The 21,291-nt window shown below is 38.8% G+C and overlaps 2 protein-coding genes and 1 pseudogene across 2 annotated transcripts in view; 2 read left to right on the top strand and 1 right to left on the bottom strand.

Moving 5' to 3' along the window:
- LOC110584811 overlaps positions 1-1,017 on the top strand; it is a 1,302-nt pseudogene extending 285 nt beyond the window's left edge.
- POC5 (POC5 centriolar protein) overlaps positions 1-16,185 on the top strand; it is a 38,028-nt gene extending 21,843 nt beyond the window's left edge. Inside the window, exons 9-12 of the mRNA XM_021700111.1 lie at positions 1,242-1,395; positions 4,784-5,043; positions 12,271-12,447; positions 15,490-16,185. Of these exons, the coding sequence (XP_021555786.1) occupies positions 1,242-1,395; positions 4,784-5,043; positions 12,271-12,447; positions 15,490-15,630 (732 nt within the window). The 3' untranslated portion in view covers positions 15,631-16,185. The remainder of the gene's footprint in view (positions 1-1,241; positions 1,396-4,783; positions 5,044-12,270; positions 12,448-15,489) is intronic.
- A 2,833-nt stretch (positions 16,186-19,018) lies between these two features.
- The window catches only part of ANKDD1B (ankyrin repeat and death domain containing 1B), a 67,374-nt gene continuing 65,101 nt past the window's right edge, over positions 19,019-21,291 (bottom strand). The window contains exons 14-15 of the mRNA XM_021697693.1: positions 20,110-20,241; positions 19,019-19,080 (exon numbers count right to left, since the gene is read on the bottom strand). Coding sequence (XP_021553368.1) covers positions 19,019-19,080; positions 20,110-20,241 — 194 coding nt within the window. The remainder of the gene's footprint in view (positions 19,081-20,109; positions 20,242-21,291) is intronic.

The raw sequence follows: 21,291 nt of genomic DNA, 5'->3' as shown, positions 1-21,291 counted from the left end.
CCAACCCTGGCCTCCACACCAGCCCCGACCCCAGCCCTGGCCTCCGCCCCAGCCCCAGCTCCGGCCCCGGCCCCAGCCCTGGCCTCTGCACCAGCACTGGCTCAGCTCCAGCCCTGGCACCGGTTCCAGCTCCAACGCCGGCTCCAGCCTCATCCCCAGACCCAGGGGCTAAAGCAGCTAGGACCGTGGCTCGGATCCAGACCCCCAGCCCTCTTCCCTTACCCCGCAGCCATGTGGTCCAGCCACACCGGGTCATTTTGGCATCCATTGTGGAGAGCCACGATGCAGTGGGGGCATTGCCCCAGTTATCAGGACCCTGCTGAGAACTGTTGCCATGCATTCAATGGAAGTCACTAACAGCTTCTTTTCAGTACCTCTCAATGAGTCAGAAGATGAGGTAGCTGTTGACGTGAAATTCGCTAAGAACAGGTATGAATTACACAAGAAAGTCTCTCCAAATGAGCTCATCCTGGGCCGGTGCGGCGACAGGCCATGATGTCACAGAGCACCCTGTGCTGATACATGAGTACTACGGCAGGGTAGTCCCCATCCCCATTCACCTCATTGTGGACACGAGCCTCCATGAGCATCAAGGCCTAGGTCAGCACTTTAATGGGTATCCCTGGGAGTACCCTGGGGGTGATGTTCACACCTCTGACAATGAAATATTCATATTAGGACACTGAACACATTGGAGTCGACCTGATCTTGACGACCTCTTTGAGCCCCAACCAGGTGTTCACACTCTCAAGCAATCTGCAGCAAGTAGGAGGAGCATCGGTTCACATCCAGGATGCCCTAAGCACAGGGTTGCAGTATACAGAGGATGTACTGTCCCAAAAGGTGTCATCTGACAGTACTGTGGGCCGTTCCTTGAGGAGCCTGGTTAACCAAGTACCCAAGATAATTCCCAGTGACTTTGACACCATGCTCAACAGCTACTTGGCCAATCTCACAGAGCCACAGATTGCCGTCACTGAGAAATTTATAAACCTGTGAATGGGCCCCAAGCAGCACTCCGGCCAGTCTGGGCCACCCTAGGACTCAGAATGGAGTGAAGTAGAATGGTTTCCTTGTGGTTTGGGCCACACTGAGTCAGTCAACTCCTTGTGACTCTAAATAAACATAGCCTGCCTTTTGTAAAAAAATAACTTCACAATGTAAGTCTATTTTTTGAATTATTAGTATCCTTCCTTGTATCTCAAATTTTTTTCTTCTTTTTAAAAATTCCCCTTATTTAGTTATCTGGAGCTTTGGAAAATGCAAAAGCTGAGATTCAAAGAATGCAGCATGAAAAAGAACACTTTGAAGATTCCATGAAGAAAGCTTTCATGAGGGGGGTGTGTGCATTAAATCTCGAAGCCATGACTATATTTCAAAACAGAGGTGATACAGGTTAGTATTTTGTATAAGGTTCTCTGCCTACTTTCAAAAAGGATTTGAGGAGATTTCAGTGATTGGTGTGGTCTATAGTACTGATTTTCTGCAATGACTATGTCTTGTCCCGGTACTGGTATTTTTAACTTGATGGTGTCATATCTTTTTAAATCTGCCATGAAAATTCACCCAGTTTTGGTTACTTACGGTATCTTAGATCTGATCGAGTAAACTGTCAAATCTTAAGTGTTTAGGCTCAAAGTTAAAATGATGTTTTGAATACAAAACATTATTTTAAGGCTCTTTTAACTAATAATTGCAATGCTTTCAAGTACAAAATTTTTATTTATTTATTTATGTTCTTAAGTAGCCAAATTCCTTGGACCATTTTGTTGATTAAATATTTATCTAGTCACCGTTTCCCATTTTAAAAATTGCTTGTTTTCAATTTAAGAGAGACCTCAACTAAAACTGATTTTCAGCAAATATAAATATAGGCCTATGTACAGAAGTCAAGTAAAATAATTTCATTTCAAGAAAAGAAAAGTCCATGTTTTAGCTGAAATCTGTGTGGTTTATGTGGGTGTTTCTTCAGCAGGGCTTAGAATAGCACATGACTAGAGTCTTTGCCACTAATTTGGACCGAGGCCTATTTTCCTTAGTGGGTTTTAGTTTTCTTCTCTGAACAAAGAAAATAATATAAATCTTCCCTACCTGCTTCACAGAGGGTTCTTTTGGAAATGCAATGAAATATAATTGGAAGCTCTTTAAAAGACAAAACATACTTTGACATGTAAGATGATAGCAATGATATAATTATTGCTGTCTTGATTCAAGTCAGCCTGTTTTATGTAAATACATGAACATTTTTTGCAGTGTATCCTCATATTAAATCATATTTGAGATTTGCAGTTTATCAATGAGACAATTTCATTTTGTAACATCAACATTCCAGTACAGTGTGAATAACTTTTCTGTGGTTGTCATACCTTCATTTTAAAGCATCTTCAAACATTTATTATTTAAATTGTGTGTGTTGTTGATACTAGCAAGTTAAGGCAAATAACTTTTTTCTGAAGCAGTCATGGTGTATGGTCCCCATGTAGATTAGAAATTTAGAATCCTAGAATCTCAGGCCAGAATAGTTTATCTTGCTTAATACCCAAAGGAGTACTTGATTTCTCCAATAAATGGTCTTTTGATTGAGTATCAACACTGAAAACAAACTCACCACCACCAGGTGTAATTATTAGCAAGTTGTATGTATTAAATTGAAGAACTTAAGTATCTACTTATAACAGACCTAGATTTCACAAGTTAAGTGACAAATTATACTTCCTACATTCAATTGTAAGAGACCAGTTTCTCATAACCTACAGAAGAAAGTTATGAATTGACTAGGACAGAGTGTTTTACCACCTTAATAACTTTACTGCTTAAATTTTAAATTCAAATACAGCTTTCTCTCCTACAGGCAAATATCCAGAACAGGATTTGGAGAAAATGTATTCTGATAATTATACAACATGATTTGTTTTGCCCCTGTTGCTTTTAAATCTCCTTTTATCTGCAGCTAATGCCAAGTTCTGGGATCTTAACTGTGTGAGTGGCCTGGTGGTTTGTTTACCATCACAATGGGGGGTACAAATGACAGGAATAGTAAGACACACAATAGCAGTAGGTCGCTAGAGCTACCAAAAGCAATAGTTCAATGTTAACTAATCCTGGGTTTGCTCTGTGATGTGTAACTTTGTGGCATTTCATTAACAGCTTTAAAAAAAATTTAATTCTCACAAGAAAAAAAATTACTTCTGGCCCTTCTTCCCCTAAAACAACTGTTTTTTATAACGCAGTTTTTAATAATGTTGTATCTATCTTGTCATAACAGAACAAATACTTGGTTTTTTGTGTGTCCTCTCTGCTGTCCATGATCTGCAGTGCGTCTCATGCTGTGTAGTATCCTAAATCCTTAAAGATTAGAAATTAGAAGTTTTATGTAGAAGGCAAAATGTGACAATAAAAATGGCCTTTAAAATGGTACCTGCCAAATATTAAAGCAATTTTAGGAACAGTAGAAAAATGCTTTACAGATGAAAAAACTTATCCCAGTTAAAACGAGAATAATTATTAACCTTACGGTGATTGGCCAAGAAGGAACTGCATAAATCAGCCCACATTAGCAAGAGTTAGTCAGCTACCTCTATTCCAGGGAATCCCAACGTGAGAACTCACCTTTGTACTGGCTCCACATCTAAGAAGTCTGCCACCCACCTAAGAAGACACAGTCAGAATCACTTGCTATCAAAAACATGTTAAAATTCTGTATGTGTGTTTTGTTTTTACAGTAAAAGCCATACTTTATAGTGAATTAGTCCCTCTTCATCAAAGGATTTCAAAGGATCTATGCATTATAATCCTCATTAAACATTGTTAATGAGGTACTATTACTCTGTGTTATATAAAGATAGCTGAAGAGAAGGACTTACACAGAAGCCCAAATTTCCAGTACAAAGAGGACAACATCAAAAACCACTTAAACGTAGGGCTATTTAACACCCTTTCTTCAGACATTCTGAAACCTCTCCGTGACTGAATTTCCAAACCCTTACCCTGGTGTTAGGTGCCACATAGATACAGACTTAAGTGGAAATTTTAACCAAATTCTAATACTGGGGGGGGAGGGGCGGCGGAATCTAAATTTTGAAGAAACGCTTTGCTCTAGCTTCTGGATGTTACTCCTTTGATCTAAGGGTAAGGTTCATTTTTGAGAGGTTACTATATAGCGTGTCACTAAAATCAGTTAAGTGTGCAAATATACCTTAATTCATGAGTTATATAATCTACTTGCAAGAACTGATTTCTTTTACAATGTTAAAAGTAAACATTTTAGTGTTACTTACTGATTTATTATTGTGTGCTGAAAAATCAAGTTTAAAATATGTTGAGTTTGTTTGGAGAGGAACAATAGATGGAAATGAGAGGGTATAGTGATATCAGAAAAAAAAATTCAACAGCTCTAAATACCAGGCCATCAATCAGGACAGTTGTATGAAACGATGCAAAAGGACATAAATCCTTAGATTCATTGTGACCATATTATTATAATGGCTGTTTTGGCAATACATTTTACTCAGCTGATAGCCTAGCTGAGTACACACTTATTTTTATCTTTTACATAAGAGCAAATCTTCATTAGCTTTCACATATGGAAGGAAATGGTCTGAAGTCTTTAGTGGTTAGTGCTAACATTACCCAGTTAATAATGCTAAACATTGTATGCAATACATGACAAATTTCTACATTTTCTTTAGAACCAAATGTTAGCTGTTATGTATTTTCATTGTTGGGGGCATAAAACGAATCTTAACCTGGAAGAATTTTAATGGGATTAATTTGTAATTTATAGGGATAGACTTCACAAATAGAAAAGAAGAGTATGGCCCTGGCGTTCAAGGCAAAGAACATTCTGCTCCTTCGGATCCTCTGGCCCCTCCAGTGCCCCCAGTGGTTGCACCGCCACAGTCCCCGCCCCCAGCTGCCATGGGAGCGGCCGGCGCCGCTGCTTTTCCCTCCGCGGCTTCCATCCCGTCGGCTGGGGCTCCTTCCGCTTCCTCTGCTCACTTTCCCGTTTCTGCAACTCTCGGCACTGCTGCCCCAGAAGAAATGGTTAGTACAGGGACTACAGGTGCCCGCGTGGGGAAGGGGGCTCAGAACTTGCTCGTATATTGGAGAATTGGAAAGTAGAACCTGTTTTCCCATGGAGGAAAAGTCTGTATGGTGTTTAGGCCCAGCCACAGAAAATATTTAATACACGAAGTAGTTAAAACAATTTTTTTTTGAAAATTTTATTTATTTATTCAGAGAGAGAGACTGAGAGAGCATGAGAGGGGGGAGGGTCAGAGGGGGAAGCAGACTTCCCGCCGAGCGGGGAGCCGGATGCGGGACTCGATCCGGGTTCTCCGGAATCATGACCTGAGCCGAGAGCAGTTGCCCAACCAACTGAGCCACCCAGGCGCCCATAGCTAGCTGAAAGTTCTATTATAGTAGTGATAATTAAAACAAAAATAACTTTTTACATCACATTTTTCAAGAACTATTCAGGAAAATAGATTTGAGAAAGAGTTGACGACAGACTTTTATTTTGAAGGGAACTCTAGTGCGTATTTTGAAGGGCTTAGGAGATGAAGGGCTCTTTTGTATATTTTGTATTCAACTACAGCTTTTTCTTTTCCTGGATGTAGATATATCGTTAACACTACTCTGTAGTTACTCCATCTTGATTTGATTAGGTTTTCCTTTGTAATTCACGATTGGAATAAAGATGGAAGTAGATTTTCCTAGTTACTGAGCTACTTGCAAGAGGAGTACATAGAGCATGGAACTATTGAATGGGGATGGGGTATTTGTGTGAGAACTTGCCTGAAGGGAAATTAATCAAGCTAATTAATATGGAAGCGTTACAAAGCATGTCAGGGTTCTGACTCCTGAGCCTCCTCTTGTTAAACCTGTATTCTTTAAACAGCGATTCTCAAAAGTGAAGGGAGTGGAGATACAGTCCAAACTTACCAGACTCACTTCCGCAGGGCTTTTTTAAAAACAATGTATCCCCTTCCCTACTCAGGCTTGGCTTAGGCACAAAGGCATGTCTAGTTTTATAAAGCTCCTGAGGTGATTCTGATTTGCTTGTGTCCCTCTCCTCCGGGACCCTAACCACTTACCTGAGAGGACAGAAGATGGCAGAATAGGTTTTATGTCTTACGGCCTCCCTGGCGGACCCTCAGAAGCTGCCATTGCCCTGGACAGCTCTCTGGAGCTAAGGAAGGCATTGAGTCAGCCAACTGGTCATCTGGAGTATTCCAGCCGACATCAATTTCTGCCTTTTGGAAGCTGTTAACTTCGGGGAAAAATGTGTTGAGATCTGATGTTTATCACGTTTGCTCTTGATTCAAAGAGGTTAAAAAATATAGCTGTTAAGAGAAATTTGAATGTGTGAGGGAGTTTTGACTTAGAAATAAGACACTAAAATTCAACTCTGACATGTGTTCAGCTGTATTTTTCATGATTACACATTTTCAAGTGTGATCCTATACAGATGATCTCATTTAAGTAAACACAGTGAGTGTTTATTTAAATTTCTGGTTTGTCATTCATGTTGCATATTCAGATAATACACAGACCTAGATTTTTCAAAATTCCCTTCAAATATGACCACCATTTGTATATCTGCATTTATATATAAACCTGAACATGCACAGGAAGAACTGAATGAATGAGTATGCTTCCCACCCTATTTGTTACTTTTTGAAACCATTTGAGATAATTTTGAAGTCTTTGAAACCTGAATAACACAATATTGTGTAGACAGCCCTTCCAGCTACATCCTCCTTCATTAATAGATACACATTCAATTTTGTTCACATAAATACAGCCTTTAGGCTTAGGGGGGAGAGGAAAATCAGAAGTAAATCACTCTAAGTATAATGCTAGTTTTCTTCCTTCCTTATATAATTATAGTCATCAGATTGAGATTCACCTCAAATGTGTCTTCTTGTTTTTAAAAAGAACCATAATAACAAAAGGAGGAACAAGAATATTAGTTGGCTAACTTACCTAATGTGAAACCATTATTGTTAAGACTAGGAAAGGAGAGATTTGTGAGCTAGGCCTGGTTACCTTTCTTTTCATTTTAATCACAGAGGCTTCCTAGAAACTTCAAAACTTCTTCCAGTCTTAGTATTTTCAGTTGCTAAAAGGAGGTGTTTACAGAGAATAAACTGTAGAGCCTGGGAAACAAATAACTGGAGAAAGGAGGATTACCATCCTAGTAAAATAACACCTTCATCTGTAAAATTTTTAATTTCTGCAGACGTCCTCAATATGTTAAATAACATACCAGAATTTCATGGTGGAAAGCACTTTTCAAGAAATACATTAGGCAGTTATACAGGCAAATATGTTGCAGTTCACAAGGCTGGACAATAGGTGACACTTTATTCTTTTTTCTAACTCGCAGTTGGAATAATTGAGGGGTTCCAGCTGGATTTTTAAACTCTTTAGTAAAGGTGCCCTCTTAACTTTCCTCTTCATCTGAATGGAAAGTGAGAGGGTGTCTTAGGCACCCAGCACTGCTTTCCTCATTTTACAAATGGAAACTGAGGTTTAGGGAGAGGGAGGGAGTAACTTGCCTATGGACACAAGCAGTAACAGAACTGGAATTCAGACTTTGACAGTTTGGCCACAGAGCCCTGTTTCTTAACCGATAATCGGGTTTGTCTCCATGTCAAATATTAAGAAACAAATACTGAGGGGTGCCTGGGTGGCTCAGTTGTTAAGTGTCTGCCTTCGGCTCGGGTCATGGTCCCAGGGTCCTGGGATCGAGCCCCACATCGGGCTCCTTGCTCAGCGGGGAGACTGCTTCTCCCTCTCCCCTCCCCCTGCTTGTGTTCCCTCTCTCACTGTGTCTCTGTCAAAATAAATATATAAAAATCTTAAAAAAAAAAAACAAATACTGAGTTTTAGAAAATATGTCATTTCCCTTTTCTTTCTTAATCCTTTTGATTTTGTTGCATTTGTTGATATGGCATAAAATGCTAGAATTTCCATTTTTATGGCATTTTTTAAGTCAATTAAGCTGATAAATTTAATGAGATCCAACATGACTGGGACGAGTAAGTGGTCATTTAGTCAAAAAGTCAATTAAAAAAAAAGTTAAAGCAGGAAATTTTTAAAAATTGTATATACATATATTACACACCATTTTATGTTCAAACATAAGTGCATATTAATTTGCTAGTGTAGCTGAACTGAATATGGGTTCACAGACTGTAATTAAGCCATCTTTTTTATATAAGCTACACTCAGTGGACTATTTTTTCTGTAATTTCCAGTTTCACTTTTTGTAAAGTAAAGCAAGAGCCTAACAGAACTTGCAACGCAATCTGATTATAGAACAAACCATTTGAAAACAAAAAGCAGACCTGGTAAACATGCAAGTCAATTAAGACAACTATTTATTTCAAAGAAGTGTATAGAGGTTCCTTTTTAGTCCTTATTTCTTTACTGGAGTATGTATTTTCATCTTACTGAAGGCATTTTATTTTATTTTTTTAAAGATTTTGTTTGTTTCAGAGAGCGAGAGCACGAACCAGGGGGAGGGGCAAAGAGAGAGGGAGAAGCAGACTCTCTGCTGAGCAGGGAGCCCACTATGCTTAACCCACTGAGGCATCCAGGCGCCCCCTATTGAAGGCATTTTAAAGCAATTCTCAACTGGTTGGATGAAGGTTATCAGCCATGGGCATTTTCCAATGTTTTGGGCCCATAGTTTTTCTCATTCCACATGTCTCCCTGTCAAAACTTACATAGTTTTTCGTTCATTCCTTCATCCTCCAAGTAAGAACAGCTGTTATAGTTGGGAGTGTTTATACCCCTCAAATGTGACTGGGCAGGAATAAGGTTACCAGCTTAATTGTACTTCAGTTTTCAATTTTTCATAAAAATATTCTTACCGGCAATTTTATATTTTACATTTTAAGATGGTTTTTAAAACTCTTCAGTTTATAAAGTCTTTTTTATACCTTATTTTAATAAGAAATAGGATAAAGTTTCCCTAAGGTCAAAAGCATGAATTTAGTCCACAAAAATATATTTGTAAATATTTTAGGATCAGAGTTTTGGTTTCTTAAATTCATAAGACCCATAAAAACTTAGTTTAAATAGCCAAATAGTTTCTACAGTATTATAGTGAGAAACAGTTGTCTAAACATCTCTCCCTAAATTCTATTAGCTGTTTCTCCTATTTACCTTTTTCTCCCTAAATAATATGCTCATATCATCATTTCCACATGCATCAGTTTCAGACATTATCTGTTGACTTTTTATTATGGATGAAAGAATTTGGCCTTTTTATACCACCTTATTTCTTCCCTTCCCCTCCCTCATGCACTGTATGTATGTATGTATTTGAGAGAGAGAAAGAGAGTGTGTGAGCAGGGGGAGGGGCAGAGGGAGATAGAGAATCTTCAGCAGGCTCCACGCTCAGCACAAAGCTGGACATGGGGCTCGATCTCACAACCCTGAGATCATAATCTGAGCCAAAATCAAAAGTCGGATGCTGAACCGACTGAGTCACCCAGGCGCTCCTCCACTTTATATATTTAGATACAGATATTCCAGCTTTTCATTAAGTTAAAATTTATGATGACTATGTAAATATAGCTAAGCTACAAATGTATACTATGCCTCCATTTCCTTTCTAGTACAATTTTTTGTTCCTGGAATTGATTCCTTCATTTTTGTCTTTGCTTGGTTTTCTGTGCAACTGTAATTAAGTCTCAAATCCAAACTCTCCAAGGATTTACAAAACCTCACTGAGTGCTATTTTCCTAGAGTCCTCCCGACACATCAATATTCTATCATTTTAATTTTCCCAGAGACATTTCTCATGGAATCCACTATCCTATTTCAATATATAGCTGTGACCATCTGTAGCTAGATGCAGATATGTAAAGAACTTCAACGAATGAAACCTCAGATGGACTAGAACAATGAGGAAAGATCACTATTTAATAATGCTTTTGGAAGAACTTTCGTTAGAGGGAAAATTAATTTAGATTCATAATTCACACTGAAATTTCAAATGTTTTAGTAAGTTAAACCCAAATAAGTAAATGTTAGAAGAGTATAATTACCACAGCTGTCCAAAGCAGGCTGCTTGATTCAATTATGGAAGAAATTAATGATAAAATAAGCTATAATTTTTTAAATTTATGTGCATTGAAAAATAAAACTGAGATAAAATGAAATAGGGAAAATACTATTAGATAAGTATCTGTATCAGGAGCAATTAAACATTTTTGAGAGCAATACCCATTCCTGGCAAGTAATTAAAGAACATGGATAGTTGACAAAATGAACTGCAAATATGAAAAATTAATAAGGGGGCTCCTGGGTGGCTCAGTCGTTAAGCGTCTGCCTTCAGCTCAGGTTACGATCCCAGGGTCCTGGGATCAAGCCTCGCATCTGGGCTCTCTGCTCGGCAGGGAGCCTGCTTCTCCTGCTCCCACTCCCACTGCTTGTGTTCCCTCTCACTGTCTCTCTCTCTCTGTCAAATAAATAAATAAAACCTTAAAAAAAAAAAATAAGGAACCACAAATTAAATCAAATATATATGTTATTCCTGATAGAAATATAATCTTTCTGGAGTATCATCCAGCAGTAAGTAACAAAAGCTGTAAAAGCTGGCATTACCTTTTTTTTTTTTTTTTAAAGATTTTATTTATTTATTTGAGAGAGAGAAATTGAGAGAGAGCATGAGAGGGAGGAGGGTCAGAGGGAGAAGCAGACTCCCTGCCGAGCAGGGAGCCCGATGCGGGACTCGATCCTGTGACTCCAGGATCATGACCTGAGCCGAAGGCAGTCGCTTAACCAACTGAGCCACACAGGCACCCAAGCTGGCATTACCTTTTGATATGATCATCTCATTTTTGCAAAATATTCTATAGAAATAACAAAAGAAAAGGGGAATCCTCATGTACAAAAATTTGTTTCCTATTAAAGTAGGAAAAGAACTGAGTTAGATAAACTTTAGTTTGTTGGTTATTAAAACCTCTCATTAAAAATTATAGCCGGTCTCTGTATTCATGAGAAAAAGTATATTAACAAAGCAATAAAAAAGAACACAAAAGCGTATGTCTAATGAGAAGCATATGTGTAAAATTAATTATACGTAAGGATCAAAGCGTTCATAAAACAGAATAATGGTTGCCAAGGGTGGTTGAGGAAGGGAAACAGATACGATTCTAAAGGGTCACAAGAGGGAGACTGTGGTGCTAGAATAGTTCTGTGTCTTGATTACAGTAATAGTTACAGGAATCTAGACATGTGATAAAAATGACACGGGTCAAGACTGATGAATCACAGACCTGTACCTCTTAAACAAATAATACATTATATGTTAAAAAAAAAAAAAAAGAAGATAGCAGGAGGGGAAGAATGAAGGGGAGGAAATCGGAGGGGGAGGCGAACCATGACAGACTACGAACTCTGAGGAACAAACTGAGGATTCCAGAGGGGAGAGGGGTGGGGGGATGGGTTAGCCTGGTGATGGGTATTAAAGAGGGCACGTATTGGGGGCGCCTGGGTGGCTCAGTCGTTCAGCGTCTGCCTTTGGCTCAGGTCATGATCCCAGGGTCCTGGGATCGAGCCCCGCATCGGGCTCCCTGCTTGGCGGGGAGCCTGCTTCTTCCTCTCCCACTCCCCCTCCTTGTGTTCTCTCTCTCGCTGTGTCTCTCTCTGTCAAGTAAATAAATAAAATCTTTAAAAAAAAAAAGAGGGCACGTATTGAATGGAGCACTGGGTGTTATACGCAAACAATCAATCAAAAACTAATGATGTACTGTACGGTGACTAACATAACATAATAAAGTTAAAAAAATAAACTGCTAATCAGCACCAAAAAAAGAATGACATGGATCTATAATACCAAGGCATTATACCCCTGGCAGCTTCTTGGCTTTGACATCATAATTATACTATACTTATATAAGATGTAATCACAGCAGGAAACCAGGTGAGGAATACACAGGACCTCTCTATACTATCTTTGCAACTTCCTATGAATCTGTATTTATTTCAGAATAAAGAGCTTTTTTAAAAGTTTACAAAATCCTATAAAATGGTGGGTACACCCAAGGTTAAAGGGATGTTTTGGGGTGCTTGGTTCTATGTTCTGCTTTTTGTCTCATTGTTTTAAGTTTATTTTTTCCATCTTAAAGTTGGTTCATATACAATTATTTTTTAAGTGCCTATGTATTTCCCTCAGAAGTTACAGAAACAAAAGTACTATATATTTTGCCATGGAATTTCTACCAGTTGGATATTTGTGTTTTTTTTTAGTATGTGCCCAGAGTTGTGACATCTGCACAACAGAAAGCTGGAAGAACAATTACAGCCCGGATCACAGGGAGATGTGATTTTGCCTCAAAAAACAGAATTAGTAGCAGCTTAGCTATAATGGGAGTTTCTCCTCCCATGAGCTCAGTTATTGTGGAAAAACATCATCCAGTCACAGTGGTGAGTACATATTTGATGACCTTTGTCAAAAAATGTTTTTCCTGAGAGTTTATAGACTAATAAACACTTAAGCTACATGTTGAGGAGAAGATGAAAATTCATGATGACTCTTACTTCTACCTTTTATTATGATACTTTGTATACTTGTAATTATCAAACCTGTTCTAAATCTACCTTTCCTCTTTTAGGAAATTAATTTCAGAAACATTGTTTCTTCTCAACAGTGTAAAAATTATCAATACAAAAAGTAATCCACTATGTTGGTGACCAAAAGAAATATATAAATGATTTCTCATTAATATAAAAAGAAGAGACAAAAGCTGTTTACTCATTACCTGCTGTTCATGTAGCAGGTATTTGATTATAAGAAGCACCTCCCTATTTTTATAGTCTTTAATTTTTGCCTTTTTTTTTTTTAAGTCTTCTTCCCCTTTTTTCAATACAACTGGCAGCATATTTGTAGTTTGGAAAAAAATTCAGGTTGCAGTAAATTCACATGATATAAAAGAAAATGCCTGGAATTTAAGCAAAAATAAACAAAAAAGCCTGAGTTAGTGCCTCAGTTTTGCTACTTACTTAAGCCTTTGTGATCATACACAAATCAAGTAAAATATTTGAGCTTCCGTTTCCTCTTGTGTAAAATGGGAGTGTAAAGAGTACTTAGCTCCTAGAGTTATTTTCTGGATTCAGGATTAAATGAGATAATGTGAAAATTGTAAGAGATATACTAAAAAAAAAAAAAAAAGCACTTTATAAACTGTAAAACCACAAGCAGATTTAACTTAATAAAAATTACTAGAGAAAGGTACATGGGATACCTCTATTATTTCTTAACATTGCATATGAATCAACAATTGTCTCAAAAAGTTTTAACTTTTGAAAGTCACAAGATCACATCCCTAAAGAGAAACAAGAATTGACTTTAAAAGAGAATGCCCCCTATATAAATTTTCAGTGTTAGACAACACTCCTGTCTACTTAATATGTCAAAATATTAGCAAAAATATATGTGAAATGATTTTACATCCTTTTCTTCCTGGCACTAGATGATTGCTAGATGATTAAGAGGAGCTGGAGTGTTTAAATTTAGCCTCAGGTAAAGAATGACCACAGTGAAGTGGAGACTGACACAGGCACCAAGTCTAGATGGAGGAGATGGAGGGTATGGAGGGTGGAGGAGTATCAGCCTTCAGAGGTTGCAAAGACTCTGAAAGCCCTTAAGTGACTTCTCAATATATGTTTGAATATGCAAGATTAGTTATCAGAAATAAGAAATGAACTCATTTCTATTTTTATCAGCACATATGTGTATAGAGAGGGAGAGGGACTGTCCATTTGTAAGATAAAGAAGGCATAAAGAGATCACATATATGCTTAATCTTAATTTAGGCCACCTTTTGTTTTTGTATTAATGATAGGAATTCATATTCCAAAGGAAAAAAAACAACAACACAAGGAAATAAAGACTTACAACCCCTGTTTCTGAGATTTACCTCCCCAGCTGCCCTTTGCTAATTCAGTATGTATAGTACTTCTTGTACTTCTCTAGTAATTGGTCGTGAATGAGACAGCCAGAAACTGCTTCATGATTACCTAACTGGGATTATATAACAGACGCTGTGGCAGTCCTCTGTACTACTTTTCATTTTATCCCCAAAATTAAGACCTGTAACTACCAGAAACAGTTACTACTAATAAACCAGTAGTCAGATTTCTGACACTTTAGCCCCATCTGCTGGATAATTTCTTGTTCCTAGTGCTACTTCATTTTCTGCCATATTTCTGTAGATCATGAAACCAGTGGTAAGGTGAATCTGTTTCTGCATTTCCTCTTGCCCATCCTCCCCAAGGAGAAATAGCTCTTTTAACAGGGTCAGATTAGGTGGTTAGCAACTAAATTTTCATACTAGTTGGAAGAATCTCCCCCATCTGTAATGGTTATCCAGTTGTCTATGTACAATGAAACATTTATGTAAAATAGTTTTAAGACAGGAAATTATTTTTCCATTTCTTTAAAGAGGAACTCTTAAAGCAGTATCTGTCATGAAGACCTTTGTTGTAAGAGTTTTCATTCATTTTTTAAAGGGTTTTTAAAATACACAGTGAATGTTTTGATCAAATATATAATTTTACTTCAAGCATTTTAAAGATGACTTTTCTAAGTGGACGACCCTACTAGGAATGTACATGTACTACTCAGTGACGTGGACTGAGATCTGGATAACAAGTCCCACTGCTGCCTACAGAGAAGCTGTATCCAGTATAATATAGGAAATCCTTGTACTTGTACATTTTGCACATACGAATGCATGTAGTATCTACTTGTATAGATGAAGTGAAGTCGGTTGCGCACTGACTCTCATGCTTTGGTGCTTGGGTCCAAGATGTTCCCCTGAGCTCTGAGATGGTATGGGTATCCTCCTCTCGAGATTTGTCCTCAGCGTCTATTTGTATAGAAAGTTGTAGTCCACAGTAAGGAGCACCAGGCTTCTGGAAATATCTCCTCTTATATAATCATAAAAGGTTTAGTCAGCTCCCAGGTGAACCAGGTTGAAATACGAGAGATGTGCTTTACTTGGTTTGAAGCAAGGACCAGGCAGGATTCCTCAGAGCTTTCCCCATGTTCCCTGAGACTGAACTCCATATGTTAACAGATACAGGGAGGAGAAAATTGATTGGAGTGAAGGGAGGGAGGGCTTGAGGCTGACCCTTCTCCCAAACACCATAAAGTCCCTTTCTGTAGTTGGCCTCTGTAAACATTACAAGATTCCACTGGAGTCCTCTTTGAGGAATGACTTCCATGGCTTTTTTTGTGATCCTCTGGAATATAGCTCTGATATTGAATTGTGGGTATTGAGCACATCAGTCTAACTTACGGATTAAGGACCACATCTTATTTGTTTTAATGGCTGCTTCACCAGCTTACTGCATGTATCTACTGGATGCTTAACAGATACGTGTTTGGTTAAATTATATATAATGAAATGGTATTTAATAGGTGTAATTTTATGGGATTGTTAAAGCATATTTTTACCTTTTCAGCAAACCATTCCTCAAGCTGCTGCAGCAAAATATCCCCGGACAATTCATCCTGAAAGTACCTCAGCTTCTAGATCCCTTGGAACCAGGTCAACTCACACCCAGTCTCTCACAAGCATTCATTCCATAAAAGTGGTTGACTAAAATGAATATGCACATATTGAGATCTTTTAATTCTTCTGATTTTACCAAGAATTAGAAGTCTCTAGTTGTTAAAATTTCATATTCTCGGAACATCATAGATATATCATGTTCATCTTTTCAAAATTACAAGAGACTTTTCAAGCCATACCATCCTGTGTAACTATATGTAGGATTATTTTAATTTTAATGTTATTTTTTTAATTTAAGCAATTAAGTAAAACTTTTTTAAATTAAAAAATGACTTAATTTTTTAATAGATTCAGCCTGTCACTGATTACACCATAAGAGTATATAAATCCTGTTTTCTCAACGTTATTTCCAAAAGGCTAAATTATTTCCAGTGTTACCAAGTAAACTTTGAGAACTTTACTAAAAATATTAAAACTAATAGAAAAATTAAGGTATTTTTATTTTAAAATTTAAAAAAAGTAATGATACTTTAATACAAAGTTTTTGTGATGGTAGTGTATTAGTCTTCATTTTCCTCAGACTATTACAATTAAAAATGGGAATTGGTGAGACCTGTGAATAATTTTAATGTTAAAAAGAGAAAGATTTTTTTTTACTAGCACAAAAAGAGAGACACAAACATCAAAAAAAATTTCCTCTTGGAATGATCCTTTTTTTTTTTAATGTAGTTTATTTATTTATTTATTTATTTATTTATTTTATGTTCAGTTAGCCAACATATAGATCCTATTTCTGATGTTCTTTTTTGCCCTTCTGAAACTGTACGGCATTGAACCCTTTTTCTCTCTGAACATCTAAACATCGCCCTGTGGGGGTAGGTATGGCACTGGGCAACTCAGCAAACCTTCTAGGCCTGGGCAGAGACTTTGCAGTGGAAGAAACCGTCTGGGTAAAAGTGGTGGAGGAAATCAAGACCAGGCTTCTAATGGTTTTATTGCTGGCTCACTGGGCTATCTTGGGCCAGACATTTAATTTCGTGACTCTTAGGATCACATCTGTGAAACAGTGAGCTGGACCTACCCCTCCTATTTCACGAAGTACTTTGGGTTACATAAAAACAAGTCCATTCTAAAGAATCTGTCCAGAGCCTCAATTTTCATATCTTTGACAGAACTGGATGGACTTACTTAGAAGCCTCTTTCACTTTGAACATGATCTAGTTCTATGCTCTAACTTTATTATAGGAAATAGTTTTTCTTACTGCTTCACGTTGTAATAGAACATGAGAATAAATGGGAGATAGGCAAATATCCTGTTTTCTAAAGAGCACACCAAGGCTAATCTGCACTTTTCTGAACTAAAGAATTAGAGTATTCTTCTTATGCAGCACTGTTCTGAATTCTGGCCCAGCTACCACTGTGGCAAACAGCTCCTCAAGGGTTTCAACAAACACAAACCAACACAGCACCTCTTGTGCTCCCCATACCTCGGCCACGCTCTTCTCTAGGACTTCACCATGCACTCTGAGTGAAGCACAACAGACCACAGGCTCCATTTGGAGCCTACTCATATGCAGCCCGGAATTAACACCCCATTGTGGTAACAGATCAATTCTTCCTTTCTCCCCTGTATGAACTGCACCGTCGTGTACTAGTCCATCCCATCTCTCAGAAGAGAGTACCCTGGAAGTCAGATGATCAGTTATGCTTCATACCAAGTGGTGGCCAATTTGGTATTTCACCCTGGTCTAGGCTCTCCCTCCTTTCTCATCTCACTCCCTTTTTCCCTCTTGCTTCCTTGGATTTGCACTCCTAAAAAACAGCTACTCGTAGATTTTGGTCTCAAGCTCTGCTTTTTGAAGAACCTAGATGACAATTAGGAATGGTTTTCAGTATCCAAGCCATAACCATATGGACAAACTAAAGGGAATATTATGAATATTGTAATTAAGAATATCATAAGCATCTTTTTAAGCTTTAAGCTCTAGAAATTGTATGTTGTCCAAAGCAGAATCAAATAATTAGTGTTAGCCTAATTTAATGTAAACGCCACAATTAAAACACTTATACAGTAAGAATGTGTATTCTATTTGTTTACTTTGCGTTAAGAGGTTACCCAGATTTTAGAAGAGGGAGTAAGTAAGTAGCATGGTCAGTGGAAACCAGCCATATTGAAGAACAGATGGGGGGGGGGGCGGTGCCTGGGTGACTCAGTCGTTAGGCGTCTGCCTTCGGCTCAGGTCATGATCCCAGGGTCCTGGGATCGAGCCCCGCTTCGGGCTCCCTGCTCAGTGGGAAGCCTGCTTCTCCCTCTCCCACTCCCCCTGCTTGTGTTCCCTCTCTTGCTGTGTCTCTCACTGTCAAATAAATAAAATCTTCAAAAAAAAAGAACAGATAGGGACAAGACTTTTCACTGAATACCTTTCTTAAAACTTGTTGCCTCTGTGAACATATTACCTATTTTAAACATTCATAAACGTAAGTGGGCCATTTACAATCAGCATGAGACAAAGATATAAAACTATAAATTCATGATAGAATAACTGGACTGATACTGCTCATGATTATATCTCTGGCCTTAAAGAATTAAGCATCAGAATTTGAGAATGGAGAGCCTTAAATTACAATGAACAGGTGCACGTAAACTGATATGAGTTGATACTTGATTTCATATTTATTTCATAACTTCCTCAGATTATAAAAATACTACATGCTGACTGTCAAAAAAACCTGGAAAGTACCAAAAAGTACAAAGAAAATGAAAATCACCTGTAATTACATCACCAAGAGATTAAAAAAACAACAACATTGATGTATACACTTCTGGTCTTTTCTAAGCAATATACTACACATATGTGTTATTTAAAGCCAACAGTAACTGTAAATTTCCAAAACTATTTTTTCTCACTGAAGAGAAATAATGAATAGTGGATGATTTCAATACTGTGGGCATGAGATTAGACATTTAACAGGCATTCAACCTTCATCTCCCATGCTGTGGAAGAGAGAGACACTCCCCCATTTTATAAAGAAGGAAACTGAAGATCTCAGAACTTGCGTCTTAGTATGCCCAAAGGCTCACAGTTAAGAAGTGGCAACCCTATTTAAAACCATGTCTGTCTATTCTAAATCCCTTGGTTTTTTCATATACCAGGATGCTGCTCCTACCAACATTTAAAAAAGAAAAAAGTGATGTGCAAAACCTAGGTTATGCTATCACATATGTTGCATCAAGTGGCAGAAATGCAAAAATACACAATTTGCTTTAAGTAAAAATCAAAAAAAACACTTCTGACCTTTCATTTCAGTAGTTGGAAAGTACTAATACCATTTTCTCATCTGGTAGAGCTTCCTGTCACCACCATTGTCGCAGTTGAAAGGAAGATCAATACTACTGCTAGAATTTTATGGCATTAAAGAACTGAATTTAAAGGATGGTGCTGAGTGGAAAATCAATTAAATACAATTTCTTTAGGCATTTATGAAACTGCACATTTCTTGGACTTTGAGTTAGTTTCGTTTCTGAATTGACGGATCTTTTCTGGAAAAAATAGGATAACATTTATTATTAACAGCTAACATTTATTAAGCACTTGCTATGTGCCAGGCACTATGACTGACTTAATCCCACAACAACCTTCGACAGACGATTTTCTAGTTAGTAAAGGAGAACACTGGCACAGTGAGGTCGGAGAACTTGCTCAAGATCACACTGCTGTCAGCGCTGGAGGTCAGGGACGGGCCCACACTGCCTTGCTCCCGAGCACATCCCTGCACCACCTCAGGGGACTGCCTCTTACTCTCCCCTGAGAATTCGTACAGAAACAGATTTAAAGTTGAGGGAACAATCCCAGTGCTATGAAGATAATGTCACGGGAGGAGCCATTATCCATGCATGATCCCTTGAAACGGAGTATTGGCTCAGTGGTGTGATTCAGGCATTTATGCTCGGCTTCGGGTAAAACTGCATCGGTGAAAATAACGGCAGATGTGCCTATATTAGACTTTTGAATAGTTATTATTACATAAGAGTTATAGCACCCCCTAATGTATCGATCAGTTTTGAAAGCATCTTCCCTGCAGTACAGTCTTTGGGGCAAGTGATTTTCAGCAGTAACCTCAGCTGCCCAAGTAAAAGCCTGTCTGCTCTTTTCTCTTAACCTACAGATAACATTTTCGAATACACTAACTTGCAGACTTCCCCAACGGGCAAAATGGCCTCTTGAGCAAGACCATGCTTAGTGGTGGCAACTGTCTCTAACCTTAAGTCCTGCCCTCTCCTGCTCCCCACACCCCACACACACCTCCACACCCTGCCGCACATACACATCAACAGAAATCCTCCTCCACTTTTTCAAATGCCCAGTAGGGGGGTGACATCGAGAACTGCCCGGCTAACGTGGGATCAGTATCAACTGAGCATCGACTCGCCAGAGGAGCTGCTTATTCTTTATGAGCCACTGCGCTCATCAGACTGGGATTGCCACTGTTAATGGAGAGTATTGTTTCTGCTGACTGTCCCCCGACCATTTTAAGGGAGAAAGAGCTTCTGTCTTGAAAACTAACTCACCAGCTAGTTCTGGGAAACCTGCGCATACCAGCTCTTCATACAGCTGCTTGACCGGAGTGGCCTGGGTCATCAGGGTCCCATGCAGCCAGATGAGCAGAGCCCTGTGGCCGTGATCACGGAAACTTCCCTTTCCTGTGCCAAGTACATACAGTCAGAGGCGAAACCCTACATGCTGATGTCTCTTTTTGTTGTGATCTTAGTTCTCACTGAATTTTCTGTATGACTGTGGTTGCAACTCATTCCTCTTCTGATGGCTGTTAGATAAAAAGCCCAGTGGATGAAAGCCCTTCCAGTTCCCCTCACTGGAACTTCTTTAGGGTGACCAGAGTTTGGATTCTCTCCAGCACTTACCTTGCACCTACTGTGCTTGACACAGACCAAAGGAGCAGATAAGACATGAAGCAGCTGAGTCCCTGCCCAACAGTAAGGAACAGTCTGAGATGCAGAGCTCTCCTTCAACGTTCAGTTGGCACTGCTATGCACCACCATTTCTCACACTCAAAGTGCATATTTCAACGGGGGATCCTGTTACAATGGAGAGTCTCATGCAGTCTGCCTCGGGCTAGGATCTGCACTTCTAATGAGCACCCAGATGCTGGTGTTGCTGTCTGTTAACCACACTATGAGCAGCAAACGTGTACCATCATGCTACTCCAGCTTCTGGTGGAAGTATGCATCCCCTGGGCCAGGATTATTCACTGGATACCTAACCCCTGAGAGATGTTGGGGGGAAGCACTGAGATGTGTCTCTCGCAACAGGAGTTCACAGTCACAAACACAGACCAGGCTCCTAGCTCTAGCCAGTGTGTGTGGGAACAGGCAGATGCCACAAAAGGAGGGTCTGAGCTCCGGGGAGGAAGCTTGCTGGACAGACTGTTAAAGAAGCAGGTGTTTCAGGGGGAGGGAACTGTACCCATAAAGAATGTACTCCTAGGTGAATCCTGTTCCTTTCCTGATCTTGCCCTTGCCAAACTAATTCTTCTTCAGTACCACCATCATCGTGTCCCTCCTTTGCTTAAAAGCCCACAAACTCCTTAGTGCTAGTACCATTACGCTGGATTGTATTTGGATTGTGAATGTTGCTGTTATCATGCCACCTAGATTATAAATTCCACCAAGTGTGCACCTTGGCTTATAGAGCAGTTCATCCCTCGCCTGGTAGAGCTAAACGCATTCTAGGCA

This window comes from Neomonachus schauinslandi, chromosome 7 (genome assembly GCF_002201575.2).
Source record: "Neomonachus schauinslandi chromosome 7, ASM220157v2, whole genome shotgun sequence".
Lineage (NCBI taxonomy): Eukaryota > Metazoa > Chordata > Mammalia > Carnivora > Phocidae > Neomonachus > Neomonachus schauinslandi.
The sequence above is the reverse complement of the archived record's forward strand: the minus strand, read 5'-3'. Positions and strand labels throughout refer to the sequence as shown.